At 41.8% G+C, this 25,097-nt stretch overlaps 2 protein-coding genes and 1 long non-coding RNA gene across 4 annotated transcripts in view; 1 reads left to right on the top strand and 2 right to left on the bottom strand.

Moving 5' to 3' along the window:
- ubtfl (upstream binding transcription factor, like) overlaps positions 1-10,511 on the top strand; it is a 28,552-nt gene extending 18,041 nt beyond the window's left edge. Inside the window, exons 14-20 of one of the 2 annotated variants that reach the window (XM_084057385.1) lie at positions 4,501-4,611; positions 6,570-6,655; positions 7,020-7,209; positions 7,598-7,645; positions 7,875-8,009; positions 8,532-8,624; positions 9,594-10,511. In XM_084057385.1, the coding sequence (XP_083913511.1) occupies positions 4,501-4,611; positions 6,570-6,655; positions 7,020-7,209; positions 7,598-7,645; positions 7,875-8,009; positions 8,532-8,624; positions 9,594-9,689 (759 nt within the window). In that variant the 3' untranslated portion in view covers positions 9,690-10,511. Of the gene's footprint in view, positions 1-4,500; positions 4,630-6,569; positions 6,656-7,019; positions 7,210-7,597; positions 7,646-7,874; positions 8,010-8,531; positions 8,625-9,593 lie in introns of both variants that reach the window. The other variant, XM_084057384.1, reaches the window with a different exon arrangement.
- Positions 2,241-3,305, bottom strand: LOC311045908 (kelch domain-containing protein 3-like; the record flags this gene model as incomplete). The annotated part of the gene is made up of 1 exon (XM_084057982.1): positions 2,241-3,305. One exon carries the CDS (start codon positions 3,303-3,305, stop codon positions 2,241-2,243), a length of 1,065 nt encoding a protein of 354 aa, XP_083914108.1.
- A 4,849-nt stretch (positions 10,512-15,360) lies between the features above and the next one.
- On the bottom strand, positions 15,361-18,181 carry LOC311045707. The gene is made up of 3 exons (XR_014600800.1): positions 18,145-18,181; positions 17,967-18,045; positions 15,361-15,606 (listed from the first exon to the last, which is right to left on the bottom strand). It is a non-coding gene; the product is annotated as an uncharacterized lncRNA (long non-coding RNA).
- Between the last annotated feature and the right edge of the window lie 6,916 nt (positions 18,182-25,097).

Genomic DNA, 25,097 nt, shown 5'->3' with positions numbered 1-25,097 from the left:
GGCATACGTTAGTCCGACAGACCATTACTCCGACTATGTGGCATCCGCGTGCGGTTAGGGTTAGGGTTCGGGTTTGGTATAGGGTTAGTATAGTAAACGTCGGAGGCATGCGCTGTTGGAGGAACGGTCTGTCGGACTAACGTATTGCACCCGGCTGTCGACTGTTAGCTCTCTCTAACTCTCTTTATAGACCAATTATTTGTTTAATAACATTGAGACTGGACGCACAGGTGATTGTCTCACGCAATCAATTCCCAACCTGTTGTTTTGGGGTGCGCTGGTTTTAGCACACCCCAACCCCCTCTTGTGTGTTGGCTAGTGAGGCGCGTCCTAGCGAAACCTGACAGAATGGGTTTCATTGCGCGCATGCTGGTTGCACGTATACTGGTTCTTATCAGTGTGACGTCGTCTGTTAAGGGGTCTATTAGAAGCAGATCTACAAGCTCATAGCGCGGCATAGAGCTTGTATATCTGCTATTTTTGAATAGCCAAGGTATAAAATACGGATAAAGTGGTTAAAATGATTGTGACGCTTTATTAACTAATTTCGCTGGGGACCCCCTGGTATCCCCCCAAGGACCCCACTGTCAGAACCAATAGAATAGTAACAAACTCCTTATTTTTTTCAAATAACATAATACCCTCTTTTGTAACCTGACATTTAAACATAACGTTTGTACAACACTAGAAGTTCGGGCCGCTATGCGGCCCGAACGTCTAGCGTAACGCGTCGTTCACTTTGCAGTGCCACCTTACCGGCACCTCACAGTGTGAGAGAGAGTTTTGTGCTCTCCTAAATCCACGGCAGGCTTTGAAAGTACCCACTTCAGAAAGAGGTGACGTGCATCACCTCTCCAATGACCAAAACCCACTTTGTGATTACTCAGACCTGGTATGGCAGACCTGTGGGGAGTGTGCAGTGGTGTACAATGTGAAAAGATAGTTGAAATCGCAGGAGATTAGTTAGTTAGTTAGTTAGCAGTTTATTTGTGTAAAGGGTGGATAAGAATGAAATGGTGTGAAAGACAGTGGCGACGTCGTCAGGTCCACAGGTTGTCATGGCAGAGCCTGCAGAATGGGAGAAAAGGAGAAGGCAGGAATCACCTAAGTAGTTATGATGAATGGGCCTAGTTTATAAGTATGATTATGAGCATTTATGACTCTTTCTATGGTTATAGATTATTACTATTTATCACTATGGAAGCCGTCGAACTGGTGCGATCTGACGGCATCCTAGAATTTATAGGTAGGATGTGATGTCATGCTGTCGTGAGATTACATCACACTGGCGTTGTGTCCATATTCGGGACGACCGTCTCATCGTCATCGTCGTCTTGGTAACAGGTTGGTTTGTTGTGATGATGTAGTGTAAAGTTTAGGTAGGATGTGATGTCATGCTGTCGTGAGATTACGTCACACTGGCGTTGTGTCCATATTCGGGACGACCGTCTCATCGTCATCGTCGTCTTGGTAACAGGTTGGTTTGTTGTGATGACATACTGACATGCAATCTGGCAAGAGTGATGCAACGTACATACTGACAGCCGACATACTGACAACCGTTCTGGCGCAGGTTCCAATTGTAAGGTAGATAGTCAATGAGAGATAATAATTTGTAATTATTTTTATGCAGGCCTATGGGCTAAAAAACACTAAATTAATAATATATCATTATTTTTGTGTGTGTTAAGGCGGGGTAGCAGAGATATTCAGAAAAATAAAATCAATAGTAAACGCTTTCATTCAATTTCGGTATTCTAGACCAGGGGTTTCCTAACCTTTTAACTTGAGACCTAAAAAAGAAATGTTATGTCTCCCAAGGACCCAAACTAGTTAAAATAGCAGATCTAGCTATTTTCATTACTTCTTATTTCATATTTTCTTATAGAATGTTTTGACTTTTTTTGTGTGTGAAGTTCTTTTGAAAAATATTTTTTCTGAAAATGTTTTATTTTTTATTTGTTTAATATTAACACATTTAGGAAACTGAAAAAAGCGACCCATAAAAATGTGTCTGCGACCCACAGATGGGTGCCGATCCAGGGAAACACTGTTCTAGACAACAAGTAAAATAGCAAAAAACAACATGGGTACAGTAAATAGAACCTGTTCCAACTCAACTCATCTGATGGTTAGGTCCATAGGATCTGATCTGATCCTATAGTCTGGATGGACGAGGTAACATTCTGAGTTCATAATTCACAAAAGACAATATGGTTGTCTTTGGCGGATTGCATTATTTACTCTGTTGTCGTCATGGATGCCAGTTCCCACCTGATGTCGTGTGGGAGTTCTGACTGATCCAGACCATACTGAATAACTGCTAGCTTACATAACATCTTCAAACCAGGATTCAGGTCTAGCATGTACAGGACACTGGGTCTGTATCTGAATCCTCTAAAGAGGATGATACGATCTCCCACCATGCAACAGGACATACAAGCCATCTGAAATGGGCGTTTCCCCTTGGGCTCAACCTTCTTCCAGGAGAAGGTCTCTGGATTGAATTTCCACAGATCGTTTAATTTCTGCTTCAAATGACTGTTGTATCCACCAAATATATACAGCTCTCCATTGTAGGTAAAGGCTGAATGATTCCTGCGTCCTTCTGGAAGAAGCTGTGTAGAAGGCGTGTTCAGCCAGCAGTTGGTCTCTGTGTCAAACACTCTGATGTTGTTGTGGTCCGGATAGCCCCCAAATACAAACATCTTTGTCCCAATGATGGTGGCAGAGTGAATTGATGAAACAGGTTGTGGAGTGCCTGTGTTGTTAATTAAAGCCCAGACCATTGTGGTGGTGTCCAACTTGTAGATGTCATTAGTGTATCCAGTCAGCTGGTTGTATCCTCCATAGATATACATGACCTTCCCCAAGACACAGGCTGAGTGTTCCCTCCTCCCCTCTGGAACTGTCCCAGAAACACTGGGCTTTAACCATCTGTGGGTGTCGACGTCAAATGCATAAAGTATGTTGGAGTCGTGCCCATGGACACGTATAAAGCCGGCACGCTTATCTATCTGAAAATTCACTACACCCCCCCAGATGTAGACGATATCTTCTATGAGCACAGCTGTGTGGAACACACAGTTGGAGGGAACCTCAGGTGGATGTTCTCCTCTTTCAGTTGTCACAGGAGGCAACTGAATCCATCTTAAAGACACTGTATTGAAGACATGCACTGCAATCTGGTCCCTGTCATTCAAGTTACAGTACCCTCCAAAGGAGTACAGTTTGTTTTCCACTGCTACAGCAGCATCAAAGGATCTATTTGTTCCTCTGTTCAGATCCAAGGTCCAGTGCAACATTATGGACAACAACAACAAAGCGGTTGAAAGTGAAGTCTTCAAGTCTCTGTAAAACAATGCAGTGATGTTCCACATGCTAACACTTATATTGGTACAGCCACACAAACACAACTCCATATTTGGGCAAAAGTAACATCATTTTAATGACATCAGCGTGGAACTACATATTTGGGCAGATATCTTAGATTTTTGCCTCTCCTTGACATTCATTTGTATTTACTATTTTGTTTTCTCCTAGCTCTCCCTGTTCCTGATCCTTCTTTTCTTTTATTCTTTCTAAAAACAACAAAAAACATCGGAGCTTGCACAAAACCATATTTCCCCCACTTCTTTACACCTTTAAACCTGTGAAAAAGTCTTTTATATATTCATTTACCTTTTTTATTGATTAAAAAAAAAATCCACAAAAGACGTAGACATACCCTTAACAAAACAAACAAAAAAGATAAGGGGTGGGGGGGGGGGGGGGTGGGTTCTCACAGTTCATCAACACCATCAGTATTATTATGGCTCATAACCCAACAGACCCGTGAATAAAGTTGATTCTGATTCCACACAAAACCTGCCACAATCACTGTTCAGGGGTCTACCAGGACAATAGTCACACCAGACAGGGACCCTGTCTGGGGCTCCAGGGGCCACAAGCGCACCGGTGCTCCAGCAGTGTTTAAAACGGCCATAACTCGGTGATCATTGCTCCGACCAGCTTAATACAGGCCTAGATTTAAAGGCTGCATAGTAGGGCTATAACAAATGGCCCCCCCTCAAAAAAACGTGTAGGATCGATCCATTCAAACCTACCGATTTTCGAGCTTGAACATGAGCTTGTAGATGAAAAATGTGTGCAAATCTTTGAATATGTATTTTTTAAAGTGAACATTTGTAAAATAATTTGTTCCAGGGAACCTCCAGAAGCACAGATTCAAGTTCAAAATGTTTGCTTTAAAAATACATACAAAATATGATATAGATTTGTAAAAATATTTGAGATTTTTCAAAAATAGCAAGCTTGTAGCGCCGCGCTACAAGCTTGCTATTTTTGAATAGCCATGGCTGTAGCTCAAATCTAAAATGACAGATGTGTTCCCGTATTGAATGCGTATAATAACCTAGTTCTAACCATTATTAACCATGGTATCAGCATGGTACTGGATGTGGTACCAGGTGTATTAATGCTAGTGTGTTGGTCTTTCAGAACGATAGGAAGCGTACCCAGGCAGCCATGGTGGCAGCGTGGAAGACCATGGAGAAGAAGGAGAAGATCCCGTGGATCAAGAAAGCGGCCGAGGACCAGAAGAGATATGAGGTTCTGTACCAGCCTGTGGTCAGTGAGAACACCTCCTACTGACCTGCTACTGAACACACCTCCTTAACTCATTCACTGCCAAGAGTATATATGTCACAGGGAAATTGGAGAAGGCACGCTCGTTTCAGGCGCAGGGCTTCGGGGCGGGGCGGGGCTTTTCGAGACAGGGTTTATTACGCGAGGCTCGCGAAGAGGAGGAGGAGGAGAAGGAGGAGGAGAAGGAGGAGGAGAAGGAGGAGGACGCGGCGCCGCCAGGCGGGGCTTTGATGCGAGGCGGTGTGAGGAGGAGGAGGAGGAGACGGCGCCGCGAGGCGGGGCTTTCCCCCCACATAGCAACCAGGAAGCAACGCTAGGGGAACGCTGAACACGCGTTCACACGCACACGTGATAATAGTTATTGTCCATGACGGAGGCGCGCTCCGTCATCAGCAGAGCTTGAGGCCGGGGAGGCGCGCACTCGCGCGCAGAGAAAAGCAAATATAACCGGAGCTGTCCCTTCCTTTGTTAGACCACGTTAAAACTACTGTGTCTCGCCGAATCCAGGGCAAAACAAGGTAACTCGAGATGCAACTGTTTCCAGGAAACCAATAAACAGGAAGTGGACGGAGACGGAAATCTTCAGATGTTATTTCCGTATCCGTGCGGACATCCCACCCTTGATACAATCATTTCGCGCGCGAGTGCAATTTTTCGGTTATAATTCGGTTTTTGTTACTTTTTTTTCTGTTTTAATTCGTTTTTTTCTTTAATTATACATTCTTATTTTTGCCTGATTTTACCATCTCTATTTGACCAATATAAATCATTTTTTTCGGTTTTAATTTGTGTTTTTCCCTTTTTTCTACAGTACAAGCACATAAATAGATCTTGATCTATCTCTACCAAGTAGCACTCCATCTCTTATTTGATCAATATACACTGAATCAGTTATCTTAAAAACTATCAAATCTACAAGCACTCAAACAGATTTGTATCTATACACATACAGTCACTTTAAACTCTTTCTGCCTGGAGTATTAGTTATTTGGGCATCATTAATGTAGCTATTAAAGCCATGAGCAGATCTACAAGGCAAGCTCACACCCCTCGTGAGTCGTGAGCTTGTAGATCTTCCAATTTCACTAGGCTATTTGAATGCATTCGCCACACGTTTTTAGCTTTGATTTCTCTCTTCAAAATTGATGTAGATAATAAATTGGCAGCAGCAGCTGCGCTGTTGATTTAGTATTCAATCAAAGCTACAAAGAGGACATAAGTGTTTTAGCTGAGCTTCATCAACAATGCTGCGCAGCTTAACATACCTTGACGTGCCTTTTGCAGTCATTAAGGCCTCCGTGAGCTGAGAAAAGTTACTGTTACATACAGTGCAACGGGCAAAAGTTCTTGAGTAGGCTACTGTGTATATATATTTTTTCTCTCCGACTCCGTCTCTCTATGCATCTGAGACCATTGGTTGGTCACTTTTAGACGCCCTCTCCTTCCACAGCGAATGACATTAATTCATTTTGTCAGATTGACAGTTCAGCGACGAATGAGAACAAAGGAGGTTGCAGATCCGGTCTGTGTGAGCCTCATGTGTGCAAACCGAGACAGTAGGCGGTATCTAGACCGGATCTGAGTAATGAGAAGTGAATAGGAACCGTCCTCCCGCAAATCCACAATTTGATCGCCTGGTCGACATTTGCGGGTGATTGTGTGTGTGTGTGTGTGTGTGTGTGTGTGTGTGTGTGTGTGTGTGTGTGTGTGTGTGTGTGTGTGTGTGTGTGTGTGTGTGTGTGTGTGTGTGTGTGTGTGTGTGTGTGTGTGTGTGTGTGTGTGTGTGTGTGTGTGTGTGTGTGTGTGTGTGTGTGTGTGTACTTTTACAGTTGTATTTTACTTGAGTCATGACTTTTTTTTTGTTGTGAAATGATACTCTTTGGTTTAACAGTGTTGTTGTAATGTGTCTGTCTAACCTGTAGAGGGAGCTGGTGGAGATGAGGGCGCCTCCGGCAGGACCGGCACAGAGGAGACCCAAGTTTGACGGAGAACCCAAGAAACCACCTGTGTGAGTACTGACACCATTAGCATAATAATTGTCTCGCGAGCCAGACTGTTGCCTCCCACAAGGCAACTATTATTTTTGTATTTTCTTTTTAAAGAAAAATAATAATCAAAATCTAGCTAACAAAAAATAAAGGGGTAATTATTCGAGACCCCACCGTTTGGGAACCAGTGGTCTGGAGCAACGGAAGCTGTGAAAACGATCAGGCGGTAAATCGGATGTCCCGCCTCCTTGACCACTTCTGTTTCATTTTTCAGTTCTGAACACCTTGAACTGCACCTACTATAAAATTACGCAACTCTCTCTCTCTGTCTCTCTCTCTTTGTCTCTCTGTCTCTCTGTCTCTGTCTCTATCTCTGGCCAATAGGAGCGGCTACCAGATGTTTTCTCAGGAGCTGCTGACCAATGGGGAGCTGAATCACTTCAGCCTGAAGGAGCGCATGGTGGAGATCGGGAAGCGGTGGCACAAGCTGCCCCAGACCCACAAAGACAAGTACAAGAAACAAGTGGAGGAGTCCCAGCTGGAGTACAAGGCCGAGCTGGAGGCCTGGGTCAAGGTAAACGGAAACAAGAACACCAACTAGGGACAGTGGTGGAAAAAGTATTCAAATTCTTTACTTAAGTAAAAGCACCAGTACTGCAATATAGAAATATAGTGTTACAAGTAAAAGTCCAGAATTTAAAATTTACTTGAGCGAAAGTACAAAAGTATTGGCATCAAAATGTACTTAAATGTTTGAAAATGGCATATCGTTGTGAGCTTGTAGATCTGCTATTTTCAAATAGCCTAGGTATAAAATAGGGCTAAAGTGGTTAATGAATGTTTCATAATATCATAATTTATATCTGAAAAGTAACTAGTAACTAAAAATCTACGTGTGACACAAAGATCAACTACAAACAACTATTGAACCTTACCTCTCTCCTCTCCTTTTCCTCCCTCAGTCTCTTTCTCCTCAGGAGCGTGCAGTTTATAAAGAGTTCGCCTCCACAGTGAGTACACCTCCTCCTGACTAACTCCTTCTCCTTAACCCAGTAAGACCAGGAACGCATCTGTGTCATTTTAGATTTATATGGCTGTAAAAAAAATAGCCAGTTAAAACAAAATAAAAAAAGCATTTAATTGGGGGGCCGCTTACATGCAATATCCTCATGGCCCACAGGTGGAGAACAGCTGGATTCAATCATCAGTAACATATTTACTTCTCCTCCTCCCTGACAGAAACGTCGCAGCACGGCCAAAGTTCGCAGTCCGGTGTCCAAAGTCCGCGTGGTGGCGAAGGGGAAGGCGGTCGGCTCGAGACCCGCCGTACCCGGGGTCGCGGTGGGCAAGCGGGCCATGGCGTACCGAGCCAAGGTAACACAACACAACACAACACAACACAATACACACACCTGACTAGAACAGGGGTTCCCAAACCTTTTTTAAGCTCAGGACTCAAAAGAGAAATTAGGCGTTTGCCCGGGACCCAAACTAGGGAACTAGTGAACATAGCAGATCTAAAAGCAAAAAAATAATAATTGCGCCGCGTTGTGAGCTTGTAGATCAGCTGTTTTTTTTTAAATGAATTAATGGAAATGATTGCATTTATTTTACTCATGAAACAGTTTTGAAATATCAATTTAATTGATGTTTTTAAATGGAACCAAAAAGGTGATATTTACTGCGACCCAAACATGGGTACCGACCACTGTTTTGGAAGCAGTGGACTAGAACGTGTGTGTGTGTGTGTGTGTGTGTGTGTGTGTGTGTGTGTGTGTGTGTGTGTGTGTGTGTGTGTGTGTGTGTGTGTGTGTGTGTGGAAAGTAGTAACCCTGGCCGGGATGTGTGTGTGTGTGGAAAGTAGTAACCCTGGGGGGGATGTGTGTGTGTTTCCAGCAGGACACATCAGAGTCGGACGATGAGGAGGAGAAGAGCGACTCTGATGATTCTGACGATGAGACGTCTGGAAGCACCGACAGTGAAGACGAGGTCAGCGCTTCAAACATTACACACCTACAGTATACAGCACTTTACCATTGTGTTGGATCACATGTCAACTTACAACATTACACACCTATACAGCACTTTACCATTGTGTTGGATCACATGTCAACTTACAACATTACACACCTATACAGCACTTTACCATTGTGTTGGATTTAAAAGTTAACTTAACCCCTTAAAGTCCACGCACTGGGTCATGCTCCAAAGCTTATGAATGTATTTTGGTTCCTTTGACACCATTGGACGTGACGTTTTGAGCCTACCGGCTCTCCATCAGACTCAAAACTTGAAGGAGAATTTTGGACTAGCCTTTTCCTTACCTTTTATAGAATGTTTTTATATCCTAGGATGAGTGGTACTGTAGAACATTTTTATAAGTCCATCCCGAGTCCACCGCAGCTAAAAACCAGAGCGGGCGGTCCGTTAGATCGCGTATCTTTATTGCAATGTTATATATATATATATTTTTTTTTTTGTTGATATCTGACGTTCATATTGACAGACACCAAGCCACAGTGTGTGTGTTAGATTTGCCCCCCCGGAAGTCTCACAAGTTGAGATTTCACGCGTGATTTCAACCAAGTCAGCTTGTAAACACTACGGTGGCCCATTTGGGACAAAAACACTGTGGCTAGGTTCTGTCATTATGAACGTTACAAAAAAAAAAAAATTGCGATAAAAATATGCGATCTAGCGCACGGACCGTCCGCTCTGGTTTGTAGCTGACTCGGGATGGAGTTATGTAAATGTTCTACTGTACCACTCATCCTAGTATATAATAACATCATATAAAGGTAAGGAAAAGGCTCCGAAATGCTCCTTTAACCCATTAAAACCGGGAAAGAATCTGTGTCGTTTTAGATGTTAGCGTTGGCTATTCTGCAAAAAGCAGATGATAATTACATATCATTATATTTTGTAGATGTATTGATTGATGTTTTTACTTCTGGTTAGGGTGAGGACGATGAAGATGATGAAGACGACGACGAGCACTCGGGCGACAGCAGCTCAGGATCATCAGACGACTCCACCGACTCAGAGTCTGACTAGCTCCGCCCCCCCCCCCCTGCACAGGGGAGACTGTGCGGGCCACGCCTCCTGTTCTGGCGGACCAATGGGTTTGACAATGGGGACAAAGTCAGACTGGCCCCGCCCACATCTTTCTAACAAAAACAAAAGGAGGCTCCTCGCCCCAATTTATGCTCCGGCGCCCGACGGCGCCGCGTACGGAAACATGTGCGACATAACAAAATGTGCCACGTAACAACCCAAGAAATCGCCATCCTACAAGCTCACAAAGCGCCGCTTTGTGAGCTTGTAGGATGGCGATTTCTTTTGACGTGCGATTTTTGTCCCACGGCAGAGTAGGAATCGGGGCTTCAGAGCGACAAAGGAGAGGTGTGAATCAGATGGATGGATGTCGTCGACAATAATAAGACGGGACGCATTTAAAGAAACAGAACGGCTAGTTTTTATCTTGCTACCAAACTCGCGAGTTTTGTTGTTTTTTTTTATCTTCAAGAAGGAAATTTGAACTGAGATATTTAGTTGAGGCTTTTTTTTGGGGGGGTGGGGTGTTCGGGGCTTGTACAGTTTGGCAGGGAGGAGCCTGTTGTTGGCGCTCGCTGCTGATTGGTTGCTTGTTCTTATTTTTTTCCCCCTTTATTTTTTGATGGAGGGGACTGGTGGTGTTGCCAGGCCACTAAACTAAAATAAAGATGCACTTTTCTCATCAAAGCTCCTTGTTGTTGTTGTTGTTGTGACTTTACAGCTGATCTGAGATCTGTTCCAATGGTAGGGGTTCTCGAAGTGGAGTCCTTGAGGGGGTTCCAGGGGGTCCCCAGCTAAATGTGTTAATATAGCATCAAAATCAGTTTGAACCACTTTAAGCCTGTATCGCGTTGCATCGTGACACGTTGGGAGCTTGTAGATCTGCTATTTTCAAAAAAGTCTTAATTTTGGAATATTATTTTTGGAAACAAATCTTGTATATTTTATTGCCGCAAAATATTTTTAGATGGGGGGTCTGTGGCTAAATATATATTTATTTGAGGACATGGAAAAGGTTTTTAATGCTGATACTTGTGCTTCCATTTAATGTGTACACACACACCTTTCCGTAGCCTTTAAACTCATTTACCTTGATAAGATATACAGGTATCACCAGGAATCGCAACATAAATGCATTTTCTAATAAGACTGTGATGCGTCACAATAAATAATATTCCTATTCTGTATGATTTATTTGAAGTTGCACTATAATAAAGTGGGGTCATAAAATGGGGTCATGGGATAAACCACGACAAAGAGAACCCTTGGATTAAATCATCAGGTACCCAGTAAAGTAGTAGTTTACAACACTGACAAATTGAAATTAAATTTGTAATCATGTTTCTTTCTAAACGGGGTAAAAGAAGACAAAATATCTAATGACATTCCATTCAGTTCAAATGAAATATGTAACACAAATATTCCAGTTATACGTTCTGGTTTAGGTGAAATGGCCTTTTCTTACTTTCATTGTATACCGTTTTGTAACATTAACTCAGAAACACTGCTATTATTTATTTAGTTGATTGTCAACGATAATTAATTGATACCTTGGTAAATAATCTCTGTCCCTCTCTGCATATTATGTACTTTAGACTCAAAAGGCCAATAATGTCTTACACTTAAATTAACTTAATTTCCATAAATGCAAAGAGGTCTCGTGCCTCAATGTCATTTTGAGTAAAGGTTAACAAAATGGGTGAGGGGCTAAAATGGGGTAATTTTGTGATTGAATCTATTTTTACAAAACATTAAGTTTGCCACTAAGAAAAGAGAAATGACAGACAATTATCTTGCACCATTGTTGTACTTATACTAGCAATAACAGAGTATTGTTATTTGGTGGTATTGCTACTTTTACTTAAGTAAAGAATCTTCCACCACTCCCCTCCCCTCCTGTCATGTCTTGTGATTAGGAATGAATTGTGTTCAGCTGCTGTGGCCTGTGGAACAGAAGGCTGCTGAAGCCTTGGAGGGATTCATTGTTAAATGAATTTAACAAGTGGCTGGCAACACGATGCTTAGCCAGACAGCAAGTACATTTGTGTTTACGTTTGTGTTTTGTTATCAGAAACTTCAGCCTGATGTAAACCTTGGAAGAAATATAGCTGGTTTGTGTCTACTGTAAAATACTGAGGGGTTAAAGGAGCACTTCACTCACACTCATTGTCAACCTTATCCTATATTAAAATGGTCCAATGGGTGGGTCATATATCATGCGGTTGGAGTGGACCACCGTAGCACCATCAAATAAAGCACATCATTTTGAGGTATTTTTACTTTATTGGAGTATTTCCAATTTTCTGTACTTTTACTAAAGATTGATATAGTTTTTGATATATTGATATATGTTTTAATTATTTGAAAACTTGAGTTACTAGTTACTTTGTAGATTTTGATTATTTTTACAAAAGATACATTACCCACTTCAGCCCTGTATATATTTTGGCCATTTGAAAATAGCCGATCTACAAGCTCACAATGTGTCGCATCGCGACGCATTGTGAGCTTGTAGATCGTACCACCAATACCACCATTTTTTTTTTTAATGGGACATTCTGCATAATGAGTACTTTTACTTCTGGTACTTAAGTGCATTTTTATGCCAATACCTTTGTACTTTTACTCAAGTCTTTTTTTTTATTCCAGACTTTTACTTAACGTAATGGAGTATTTCCACATTGCAGTATTGATACATTTACTTAAGTACCACAAGAATTGAGTACTTTTTCCACCGTTGCATGTTGTGGAGATCAACATGCACTGATGTCAGACACGACATAAACCAAATGCCCATAGCCTTTATACGGAAATGTGATTTTCAACATGCACTGATGTCAGACACCACAGAAGGGGCCCCGTAGATCGGCGGTGCAACATAAACCTCTAGTCTTCATATTTCTTACCCACTAATGATCTTTATAAGATGGCACCATTTCTGTGTAGGCTACTCTCTCATTGGTGGGCTGTGGACCTGCCTACCAATGACATCTTTGATGGGGATTCCAAGCCAATAGAAACTACAGCCTTTCTCTTCCTGGAAAGATATAAGCTATGGTTATTGCATGAATACACAATAAAAATAAAGGTTTGAAATCTTGTTTGAAATGATGAAACCTGTCCCTGGTGGGCAGGTTTCTGAACTGTCCACAGCCCACCTCTGAGACACAGAGCGAAATGGTGCCATCTTATAATGAACATTGGTGAGGACCAATTATATGAAGATGAGGTTGAAAATGCCTTAAAATACGTAGCCTATACCTTTACAGCAGTTCTAGGCACATGACTTGTCAGTCACATACATGTCTCATACAGTAAAGAAATGTGGAAATCCAGAAGTGGAACTGCCAGTTGTATTTTCTCCAAAGTTAATTCCTCAAACAATATTAAGAGAGCTGGCTCCCTCTCCTGGCAGCAAAGGGGACTGCAGAGCACTGCAGGCCTACAGGAAATAACATGACATCACATTTAGCTCTTCAGAAAATATATTTTCTGTTCATTATAGAGCAGGGACACCTCACTGAACTGTCACAATATAGCTTTGTATTAACCTTTTTATTAAGAAATCACTTAATTACTGGAAACCTAAACCCGGAAATGCATGTGTTTTTGTGATTATTTAGTTTTTTTATTTTCTGAAATGAATTGTTGATCATTTCATCTATTAAACTGTGCAATATGAATTCAGTCTGAAGACAGATCGGAGAGGACAAGCAACCCCTGCAGTAGGCTAAGACTGGCTGACCAAGTACATCAATATCACTGCAAAAAAAGAAAGGATGAGACCAAGGCACTCTTGTGGGGAAATTACTTGGCTACTGCAGTGCAAGAAAAAATAATCAGAATCAGAATCAGGTTTATTGTCACATCACAGGTTTACAAGGTTAAAAAGTGGGTGAAATTCGTTTTTGTACATCATTCCCGTCGCAACGTTAATTTCCATAGAAAGAAGAGGGGGGGGGGCGGGGCAAGCGGGAAGGAGATCAGACAAGAGAACAGCAGAAGCCCAAACACCATAGCTTTGAGTTTAAAGATCCAAAAAGTTTATTTTTGTAAAAGGTGTTTGAGTATCTATCCCCAACCCTCCGGGAATTGGGGACCACCTCAATAGCCTTAACCTTTAGGGTTATGGCTAAAGGTTGAGTAAAAGTGCAACATTGTTGACATGAAAAATCAAAATTGTACTTAAGTAAAGTACTTGAGTAAAAGTACTTAGTTACTTTTCATCACTGGAGTCAATAGAATGTACAGCTTATTGCCAACATACATCCAGATATACAAACACTACACATGCACACATATACATACACACATATGCATATATGTGTATATAGAAGACAAAAAAAACCTTTACACAGTCAAAGCATAGGACAAAGGATAATGAGCTCAATGAAAAAAAACATCGGAAGTCCTAGGACCCGTGTTGCTAGATTTTGCAAGAGAAACAAGTGGTCACTTCTACAAAAACAAGCCCAAAAGAAGCGATTAGACCACATGAACACACTCACAGCAACATTATTTAATACAGCATCAAGGTCAGTTTAAGCACTTTAAACCTATATACATCAGCTATTTGAAAATAGCAGATCTACAAGCTCACAACATGTCACAATGCGACACGTTGTGATCTTACAGATCTGCTATTTCTTGTTTGTGTTTTGTATCTTTAAATGTGGACTTTTTAAAAAACATTTTAACAACACAATCCTTTCATGAGGGTCCCGGAACAAAATATTTTCAGATGTGGGTCCGTGGAGAAATACATTCATTTTGGGGGTCCTTAACATGACAATGTTTGAGAATCACTGGTTTAAACAACATTTACGAAGCAAGCCCAAATAATCAACTACTGTACACTTTAGGAACAAAATAAGCAACTACACTTTAAAAACAAGCCCAAATAAGCAACTACACTTTAAAAACAAGCCCAAATAAGCTACTACACTTTAGAAACAAGCCCAAATAAACATCTACACTTTAGAAACAAGCCCAAATAAACATCTACACTTTAGAAACAAGCCCAAATAAACATCTACACTTTAAAAACAAGCCCAAATAAACATCTACACTTTAGAAACAAGCCCAAATAAGCAACTACACTTTAGAAACAAGCCCAAATAAGCAAGTACACTTTAGAAATAATTCCAAATAAGCAAGTACACTTTAGAAACAAGTCCAAATAAGCAACTACACTTTAGAAACAAGCCCAAATAAGAAAGTACACTTTAGAAACAAGTCCAATTAAGCAAGAAACAAGCCCAAATATGCAACTACACTTTAAAAACAAGCCCAAATAAACAACTACACTACAGAAACAAGCCCAAATAATCAACTACACGTTAGAAACAAGACCAAATAATCAACTACACTTTAGAAACAAGCCCAAAATATTGATATACCAATATTTTATACCAATATTTATGAGCGACTTCACAGAAAAACAAGCCCAAAGTCGCTCATAATAAGCGGACTTGGCAACACTGCCTAGGACTCATACACATTTAGACCTGATTCACATGTATTTAGCTTAGCTATCCACTGCTCTTGTGCGTGTTTTAGTTTTTCTTTCAAATCAGCCCCCTCTACTCTTTCAATCGCCCAGAATTTAAAATCTGTGGCTGAATGGCCAAACTCGGCGAAGTGTTTTGCTAGAGTCTTAGGCTTATTGAGTTTTATATCACTCTTATGATTCGCTATCCTTATTTTCAATGGGCAATCCGTTTCTCCTATGTACAGTTTGGGACAAGGACATCGGATTGCATATATCACATTGTCTGTGTCACATGTTGTCCGGGTTTTCAGGTGGAAAATCTCTCTGGTGTGAGGATTGATGAATTCCTCAAGATCAGCAGATTGTGGGCAATAGGAGCAGGGCTTTCCACAGGGCTTATGGTGTCCAGTAAGTCGTAGGCTCCGTCTGAAAGCAACAATAGGTTTGTCTTTAAACGTTTCATGGAGTTCCAACACATCCCGTTTGATTAAGACAACTTTTGATTTAATTTACCGATGGAGAATATTGACTGAAATTCTATCTATTGGATGAGTGTCTTTGTTTGTGTTTGTGTTTTGGTTGGAGTAGAGCATGGGGTGCCCACACTTTTTTGAGAACTACCTTTAAAATGACTAGCTCAGCAAGATCTACCAACCAAACAAAATGTATCCTGTTGCTGAAAATACTTTAAAAAATGTACCTGAGGAGGCTTTGGAATAGCGCCGCTGGAGTTACATATAAGACAAACGCACTTGGAATGAAATAGTGGGGAAAAAAGACTTCCTCCCATTCTGTATGGAAGACAAGTGGTATTTTTTCGGGTAATGCTACTTATGTTTGCGTGCAAGTGCAACACTCTTGAAAACAAAGCATTGCATCGTGGGTTTGACTACTATCTGCCCTGAAGGGAGCTGACAGGCCCTTCTTGATGTCAATCAATCAAGTCACTTTCATTCAAGTGCCAGACGCCAAAAAGAGGGGTTTCGTGATTTTTGTTTATAAATATTATTTTCATTATTGTCATTATTTTTGCATGGCATCTGGTAGCTGCACAGCCTTTATGATAAATCTACTTTTTGGGCGCCCCTGGATTAGAGCATCTCTGTCAGAGTGTGAAACCCTCTTGTACGTTTCTTTTTTTTCTCCAATAGAATAGAATGGATATAATCCCTGTCTATGAATCTGGCATGCATCTACTGTGATTTGATTATCTATTCAGATCTGCTGGAGCATAAACGTTTAAGACTTATAAACGGACTCACTGCTGATTGGCTTGATTCCCAGCTTAAAAGTCTTTAATAAGGATAAGGATTAGATAAGGATTTTCTGACATGTCTATGTAGTCAATGAATTGGAAATTCTCTTCTGCTACATGTTACCCTCACTTGCTTTTTCCATTCTCTTAAGCCTAATCTCATTCCCCGCCTACTCAGATGACTCTGTGCTCTGATTGGCTGATGCTAGTGCACTAGCTTTGCACTCCAACTTCAAAGTTCAGGGTTTGGGAGGTGAACCTATTCTAGAATGCTGGCCAGCTTCAAGACGATAAGGAAAAGCTTCAAACGCTCATTTACAGAGACATTATATTGTAACTTGAAGGTAATTTTGCGCCAAGCCTACTCAGTGTGAATGGAGCTTTAGTCTTTAGTTCCAAAAATAACATAATGTTATTATCGCCGATATCTGATCCATAAAAGTGGTCATTATTAAAGGAAAAGCAATATGGCCTCTGCTTTGTTACAATCTAAATATATGGAAAGATTTCCCAACGCAAGAACACATTTAAAATTCATATTTTAAGAGATTTTTGAAAAAGTAAGTCCATTTCCCGAAGTACCTCTCGGCCCCATCGGAATGGCACGAGTCGCAACGTGTCACAGCAGGAATCTGTAACATAACGCCACCATATTGAAATGCATTGAGACTATGCCATGGGAATTACAATATTCTACACCAGGGGTCAGGGGCGGAACAACATATTTTGAGATGGGGTCCGAAGCCAAATACATATCATTTTGGAGGTCCTTGACGTGAAAAAGTTTGAGAACCAGCGAGCAACTTTTTTGGGGGGCTTTTTCTGCCTTTATTTGATAGTATACAGTAGACTGACTGGAAATAGGCTATATTCACAGCAGCCATATTATGAAGACATTCACAGGTGTTACCAATGATACTAATGAAGGCTCTGTTCCATTCTGGTCAAACAGAGTCAGGGTGCTAATATTGTGCATGTTGGCCCACTGGAAACACCAGTGGGTCTACAGTTGGGGTCCAGGGACCCTCATGGGCTTCCAAATGGCCCCTTACAAGTGTGTAAAGTGGAAAGTAACTAATTACATTTACTCGAGTACTGCACTTAAGTAAAATGTTTGAGGTACTGTTACTTTAGTGAAGTATTTCCAAGCATATTATCTATAATTTTACTTCTACTCCACTACAGTACATCTCAGAGACAAATATTGTACTTTTTACTCCACTACAATTATTTGAAAACTTAAGTTACTTTTTATTTATTATTACGTCCCTGATATAGCAGCTTACGTTTTTCAGATAACTGTTAGAATTTAGAGGACATTTTTAGAATTGGCCTCAGGTCTTAAAAAGTGCCAGAAGGACTTCGGAGTGCTGGCTATTATTTTCTTATCGTGATAAACGTCACACAAATTGAGATTATGATTATCAATTTTTAAACATGTCATCACTTTTGCACGGTCAATTTGCTAGTGCTATTCATACTTTAATCCTCGACAGAGAACAATAAAATAAAGTATAAAAAAATTGTTCACCTTCTATTTGCAGCCGAATCTGCAGTCTCTTTCAGTTTCTCATGGCATGTCTTCACTTTTCCATATTCCTCAGTGACATCTGTAACAACATTGTTTTGGTATCCAAATGTATATATTTTGTAACAATTATGCAATTTTAATACACACCACTGATTGATTATGCAATTATTTCTGTTACCTGGGACTGACGTGTCATTTTTCTTGAGTGACTGTTCTCAGTAACATATCCTGAAATGAAGATAAACTGTTCAGTGCCAGAATTAAATGCATGACAAGTGAATCTAGATCTTTCAATAAATGTTCTACAGTATAAGGAAACACACACGCACGCACGCGCGCGCGCACACACACACACACACACACACACACACACACACACACACACACACACACACACACACACACACACACACACACAGTATACTGTGTCAATAGTAATGGCCTGGCCCGCATTCCCCAGCTGTTCTTAACCACTTAAACCCCATATGGTTGAGCGGTGTTCCTCAGGGCTCTACTAGTGTCTTTTCTGTTATTGTGGGGAAAGCTTTCGCTGAAAATAGCAGGATGCTGGGGTTTAAGTGGTTAAGACGAAATAACTGCCAATATTTCTTGAGCAAGGGATAATGTATATATAGGGAGGTAGTCATTATTGAAATTTAAAGCCCGACAGGGTGATTATGCACCGAGGCGGATCCCGCTTATTACACGGCTACTTAATAAATTGACCCAAAAGTAACAACAAAACGAAGTATTTCCTTGCTTACGGCAAAGAAAGTATTCCATAAGTATTGGGCTGGGCAGACAAGTTCGCCTCGGAAAACAAATGACAGTAGTCCATAAGGTAACCGAGAGACTTGCCCCAAAACACACTCGCCCCCATTCTTTACCACCGGATTTGCGCATAATACCACCGGATTTGCCCATAATACCGCCGGATTTGCCCCAGTGCGCCACTATAAACAAGGAAGTGTAGAGGATCAAATAGAATCACTTTTCGGTCATTGCATTGTCTATTTCTCACTTCAAATGTTTTCAAAAACATTCTTGAGACCAACGTTTAGTTGTAAATGACATTGTTTGTTTGTTTATGGCTGTCATGTTGGATAAAGCATAAAACCAAGCAGCGCAGGTTGGCACAAGCAGGTGCTCTGAGTCTCTGATTACACAGTTTCCTCGTCGGTCTCATCGGTCAATATCATCGGTCATTATCCAGAAATAATGACCGATGACTGACCAATCAGAATCGAGCATTCAACCAAGCCGTGTAATAAGCATCTTATCACTCAAACAGAGAGCGTCTCCTTTCAAACCCCAATGGTTCTAATCAGCCCCCCGCCCACAGGAGTGGCCCAATTCTCTCACAACTTGCTACAAAAATCCCTCATGAAAAACTATATAATCTCCTACCTTTCATTTTCAACCTTCACATGTGTCTCCTTCTCTAATAATCAAAAAGTGCTATATATTTCATCTCGCAATTTACTTCCGGATGGTTCGTTTTGCACTTTTTTTGCCACATCGGTCACGGGAAAGAAATAAGCGCTGCCGTGGTCTATGGAAACGAGCCCAAAAGTGCACCCAAATAAGCCCAAAATCGCTTATACAAACAGTCAGACCTGGCAACGCAGCCTACGCCAATCATGCGTGAGAGATCTACAAGCTATGGGGCAGAGACGCCACCGTATCTTAGCAACAACTACAGCGCTCACTCTCATTGGTCGTGTCACGCTAAGAGCAGTCTCCAGACAATGGCATCGCAGACAGCTTGCTGTTACTGCTGTAGCCATCAGTTAGCTCCGTTCCGTCAGCAACGATAGGACATCCGGTTTTTGAGCTAGCAACAATAAGGTTTCCGGTTGCCTTCAAAATAAGATCGCGAATTTGTAATGTTTTTTAAAAGACACAAATCTATTTTAAAAATACATTTATGATGTATGTCTTTTAAATGGTGCATACTAGAACACTTCTAATTGCCTTTTTTTTTTAAAGACACACATTTATTGAAAAAATATATTTATGATGTATGTCTTTTAAATGGCTTACACTAGAGCAGTGGTTCTCAAACTTTTTCATGTCAAGGACCCCCAAATTGATATATATTTGTATTATATTATTGTATCGTATTATTATTTGTTTTATATTTGAAAATATCTTGTGCAGGGACCCCCAGAAGAGAAGATTTGTGTTGCAAATGAAAAAGTTCAAAAGAATTTCAAGATTTTTCAAAAATGTAAAAAAAATAGCAGATCTACAAGCTCGCAGCACGGCACGAAGTGACGCGCTGCGAGCTTGTAGATCTGCTATATTTAAAATAGCGAACTTATAAATGGATAAAGTGGTTAACTACTTTTGCTGGGGACCCCCTGGAACCATCCCAAAGACCCCTGGCGGTCCCCGGACCCCACTTTGAGAACCAATGTAGGCCTACTATAGCACTTCTAAGTGAGGTTGTTCCAGATTTAAATTGGCTATTGATCCCCATTAAATGTGCACAGTTTCTGATCCTGTTTTGCACTTGGATATTGTGTTCATTTGTGTGTGTTAGATATATGTATTTGCAGGAGCAAAAGAACAATGATAAAAGCAACAACAAAATATGCTACAAGTAATAATAGTAGATGCAGAGCAGGTAAGATAAATAAAAAAAAAGTATAGGGTTTATTAAGTTGATCTCACCTATTTAAAAAATAAAATACAATACAAATAAGAATGTAATCAGAAAAATACATTTAAAGGGGCTACACCATGAATTAAAAAAATATATATTATATATAAATATTGCCCCCTAATACGTTTTAAACAGGTTGTAAGCCTAAAAAACATCCAGATATTTTTTCTCACAATCTGACTGTCTGTCATTCCAAGCTTTTTCAGCTGCAATACCAAAACGTCCTATTGGGCAGGGGGGAGCTACTGAGCAATTCTGTCTGGCCATCATCAATGCAAAATCAGGGCAAGTGACATCACTTGCCCTGCCATTCTGAAATGGCCTGTTCAGACACGCCCATTCAGGAAATCCATGAAATGAGCATGAATGACTGAATGTTAAAAAAAAAAATGTTTTGGGGTACAAGAGACACTGGGGAGCCCAAAAAATACTAAAAACCTAAAAAAAAAATGAAATTCATGGTGTAGCCCCTTTAAAACGTATATTATTTAACGACATACATACAACATGGACACAGTATCAAAAGAAAAGATTAAAGGCATATTGGTAGATTTGTAGTATATGTGCTGTTCCATAACTGAGCGCCCCTGCACTTGATAGGAAAAAAAATGGTGGGCAGCCCAGTGCGGCCAGAGGTCAGAAAAGTGCCACTTTCAGACAATAGTGGACACTGGACAGGAGACCGCTCAGCGAGGCAGCACATTGGACATACGCACGCGTTCAGGGAGACCTCCTCTACAATACCACACTCTCCGCTAAGCCCGAGAGGTGTAAAAAAAAGTGTGGCGGACCGTCCAGTGAGGTCAGAGGTCAGAAAAGTGGCAAAAAGTGCCGCTTTCAGACAATAGTGGGCGCTGCACAGGAGACGGCTCCGCGAGGCAACACTTTGGACATACGCACGCGTTCAGGGAGACCTCCTCTACAATACCACACTCTCGGATAAGCCCGAGAGGTGTAAAAAAAAAGTGTGGCGGACCGTCCAGTGAGGTCAGAGGTCAGAAAAGTGGCAAAAAGTGCCGCTTTCAGACAATAGTGGGCGCTGCACAGGAGACGGCTCCGCGAGGCAACACTTTGGACATACGCACGTGTTCAGGGAGACCTCCTCTACAATACCACACTCTCGGATAAGCCCGAGAGGTGTAAAAAAAAGTGTGGCGGGCCGTCCAGTGAGGTCAGAGGTCAGAAAAGTGCCACTTTTAGACAATAGTGGGCGCTGCACAGGAGACGGCTCCGCGAGGCAACACTTTGAACATACGCACGCGTTCAGGGAGACCTCCTCTACAACACCACACTCTCCGCTAAGCGGGAGAGGTGTAAAAGAAAGTGTGGCGGGCCGTCCAGTGAGGTCAGAGGTCAGAAAAGTGCCGCTTTCAGACAATAGTGGGCGCTGCACAGGAGACGGCTCCGCGAGGCAACAATTTGGACATACGCACGCGTTCAGGGAGACCTCCTCTACAACACCACACTCTCCGCTAAGCCGGACGGGTGTGAAACAAAAAGTGGCGGCCCGTCCAGTGAGGTCAGAGGTCAGAAAAGTGCCAAAAAGTGCCGCTTTCAGACAATAGTGGGCGCCGCACAGGAGATGTCTCCGCGAGGCAACACTTTGAACATACGCATGCGTTCAGGGAGACCTCCTCTACGACACCACACTCTCCGCTAAGCCGGACGGGGCTCAAACAAAAAGTGGCGGGTCGTCCGGGGAGTAGGGGGAGAGAGGCAGAGAGAGGCAGAGAGAGGCAGAGAGAGGCAGGGGAAGAGAGGCAAAGCTTTTGGAGCTGGGGTTAGTGATATTAGTGATATTGCCAGTGATAAGAACGACAAGTCACAAATCGTACAGATACTAACAAGTTGAAATTATGTACAGAAATGCCAAACGTACACTAGGTGATGAGTGGGTGAGGCCAACAAAAATAATTAAAAAAACTGTCTATTGCATTTGTGAAAAAACAAATGACCCAGCAAAAGCTATGCTTGAATGTAATCTCTGTGGATGCTGGTATCATATGGACTGTGTGGGAGTTTCACAGAGTCGAGACATTAAGACCCTTACTTATGCGTGTTTATCCACCACTTGCAATCATGAGGCATTGATACAGGGGATTTTATATACAGAAAAAAATAGTTGTGTTCAGGCACAGCCTAAGCCAGTTGTTGTGCACCAGGAGGAAAAGTTGGTTGTGCAAGACAGCCCTGTAGTTGAACAGCCTTTTGTGGAACGTGAAATTCACATAGAAATAGATCACCATTCCCCTGCACTTCATGACGAAGATGAAGAGCCTTTTGTGGAAATAAATAACTCTCATCCACTTCATGAGAGCCCTGTAGATGAACAGCCTTTTGTGGAACGTGAAATTCACATAGAAATAGATCACCATTCCCCTGCACTTCATGACGAAGATGAAGAGCCTTTTGTGGAAATAAATAACTCTCATGCACTTCATGAGAGCCCTGTAGATGAACAGCCTTTTGTGGAACGTGAAATTCACGTAGAAATAGATCACCATTCCCCTGCACTTCATGACGAAGACGAAGAGCCTTTTGTGGAAATAAATAACTCTCATGCACTTCATGAGAGCCCTGTAGATGAACAGGATGACATGCAGACTCTAGATATTAGTACTGTTCAGAGTGTCATGGGACCTGGTGCAACATTAGGACCCTTCAAACACGATGCCCTTGAACCTGCTAGCTTTACTTTGCAGGCTTCTGATTGGAAAATGTTTCACTCCTACAGACCAAAAGGAAGTAGACATTTTAAGAGGTTTGAATGGCAAGGGCTATTTGCCAGAAAAGTCAAGGAATCTAATCCGTACTGTGTACTACGTTTTGTTAATCACTTCTTTTCTACTGCTGTTGTTAGACAGACAAACAAGCCATGTCTCACGGTCAATGGCAGCTGCCTGCACACTTCATGTGAGATGACTTTCCAAATACTTCTCCATTCATTCGAAGAGGGCATATTTCATATAGTTTACACTGGCAACCTATATCACACAAAGGACAGATTGAGAAGTAGATATATTAGGGGCCAAGAACGTAAGGAGTTAGGGATATCAATGATGGACAAACGGCCATTTTGTGCTTACGTCGATGCAGTAGTAAATGCAGATCCTAGGTCTTTAATAGCTGGTAATCGAAGTGGAGTGGGCATTAACTCCGGCCAATTGTAACCAAATGGAGTCCCCAAGTACTCCTTTATACACAGTGTGACTACGCCACTCCCAATTACAGGGTGGGAGACCCGAGGTACATGTTATTATATCCAGTTAACTTCCCCAAAGGTAAGCGTTCAGTTTGAGTGAACAAATAATGGTCGGTTTGGAATGCAAAATATATATTTATTCACAATCGATAAAGTACAATGTATTGGTAGCTTTAATGATTAAAAACTCTGTCCACATGTCAACCAGTACTAAAGTGGCTACTAAAGAGACAAAAAGCTTGGCCAAATAGCTGTACTGAAATGTAGGCCTACTCATTGAAGTCTGTACACACTAGTTAAACACTGCAAATCAGCAAGATATAAACACTCAGAGCCATGTGTAATTTGGCATTAAAGATCACTGCAAATGTACACTCAAAAAGGCCAAAAGCCATGAACACCACAAAAAGAGACAGCAATCAATTAAGTGCCAATCTGCAGTATAACTATTAGCCAAGTATCTTATCTGTCTCAGGCCGTAGCCGAATTAAACATCTGACCAAACAGTGCTCAACTAATAAAAAGGTAGCAACATAAAACATAAAAACAAAAAGGTTAAAAGAACAGCGGTCAACAGTACACAGGCACAAGCTGTACTGAAAGCGGCACTTTTTGCCACTTTTCTGACCTCTGACCTCACTGGACGGCCCGCCACACTTTTTTTTACACCTCTCCCGCTTAGCGGAGAGTGTGGTGTAGTAGAGGAGGTCTCCCTGAACGCGTGCGTATGTCCAAAGTGTTGCCTCGCAGAGCCGTCTCCTGTGCAGCGCCCACTATTGTCTGAAAGCGGCACTTTTTGCCACTTTTCTGACCTCTGACCTCACTGGACGGTCCGCCACACTTTTTTTTACACCTCTCGGGCTTATCCGAGAGTGTGGTATTGTAGAGGAGGTCTCCCTGAACGCGTGCGTATGTCCAAAGTGTTGCCTCGCGGAGCCGTCTCCTGTGCAGCGCCCACTATTGTCTGAAAGCGGCACTTTTTGCCACTTTTCTGACCTCTGACCTCACTGGACGGCCCGCCACACTTTTTTTTACACCTCTCCCGCTTAGCGGAGAGTGTGGTATTGTAGAGGAGGTCTCCCTGAACGCGTGCGTATGTTCAAAGTGTTGCCTCGCGGAGCCGTCTCCTGTGCAGCGCCCACTATTGTCTAAAAGTGGCACTTTTCTGACCTCTGACCTCACTGGACGGCCCGCCACACTTTTTTTTACACCTCTCCCGCTTAGCGGAGAGTGTGGTATTGTAGAGGAGGTCTCCCTGAAC

This window comes from Gymnoscopelus microlampas, assembly GCF_963454915.1.
Source record: "Gymnoscopelus microlampas genome assembly, chromosome: 5".
In the NCBI taxonomy this organism is placed as follows: domain Eukaryota; kingdom Metazoa; phylum Chordata; class Actinopteri; order Myctophiformes; family Myctophidae; genus Gymnoscopelus; species Gymnoscopelus microlampas.
The sequence above is the reverse complement of the archived record's forward strand: the minus strand, read 5'-3'. Positions and strand labels throughout refer to the sequence as shown.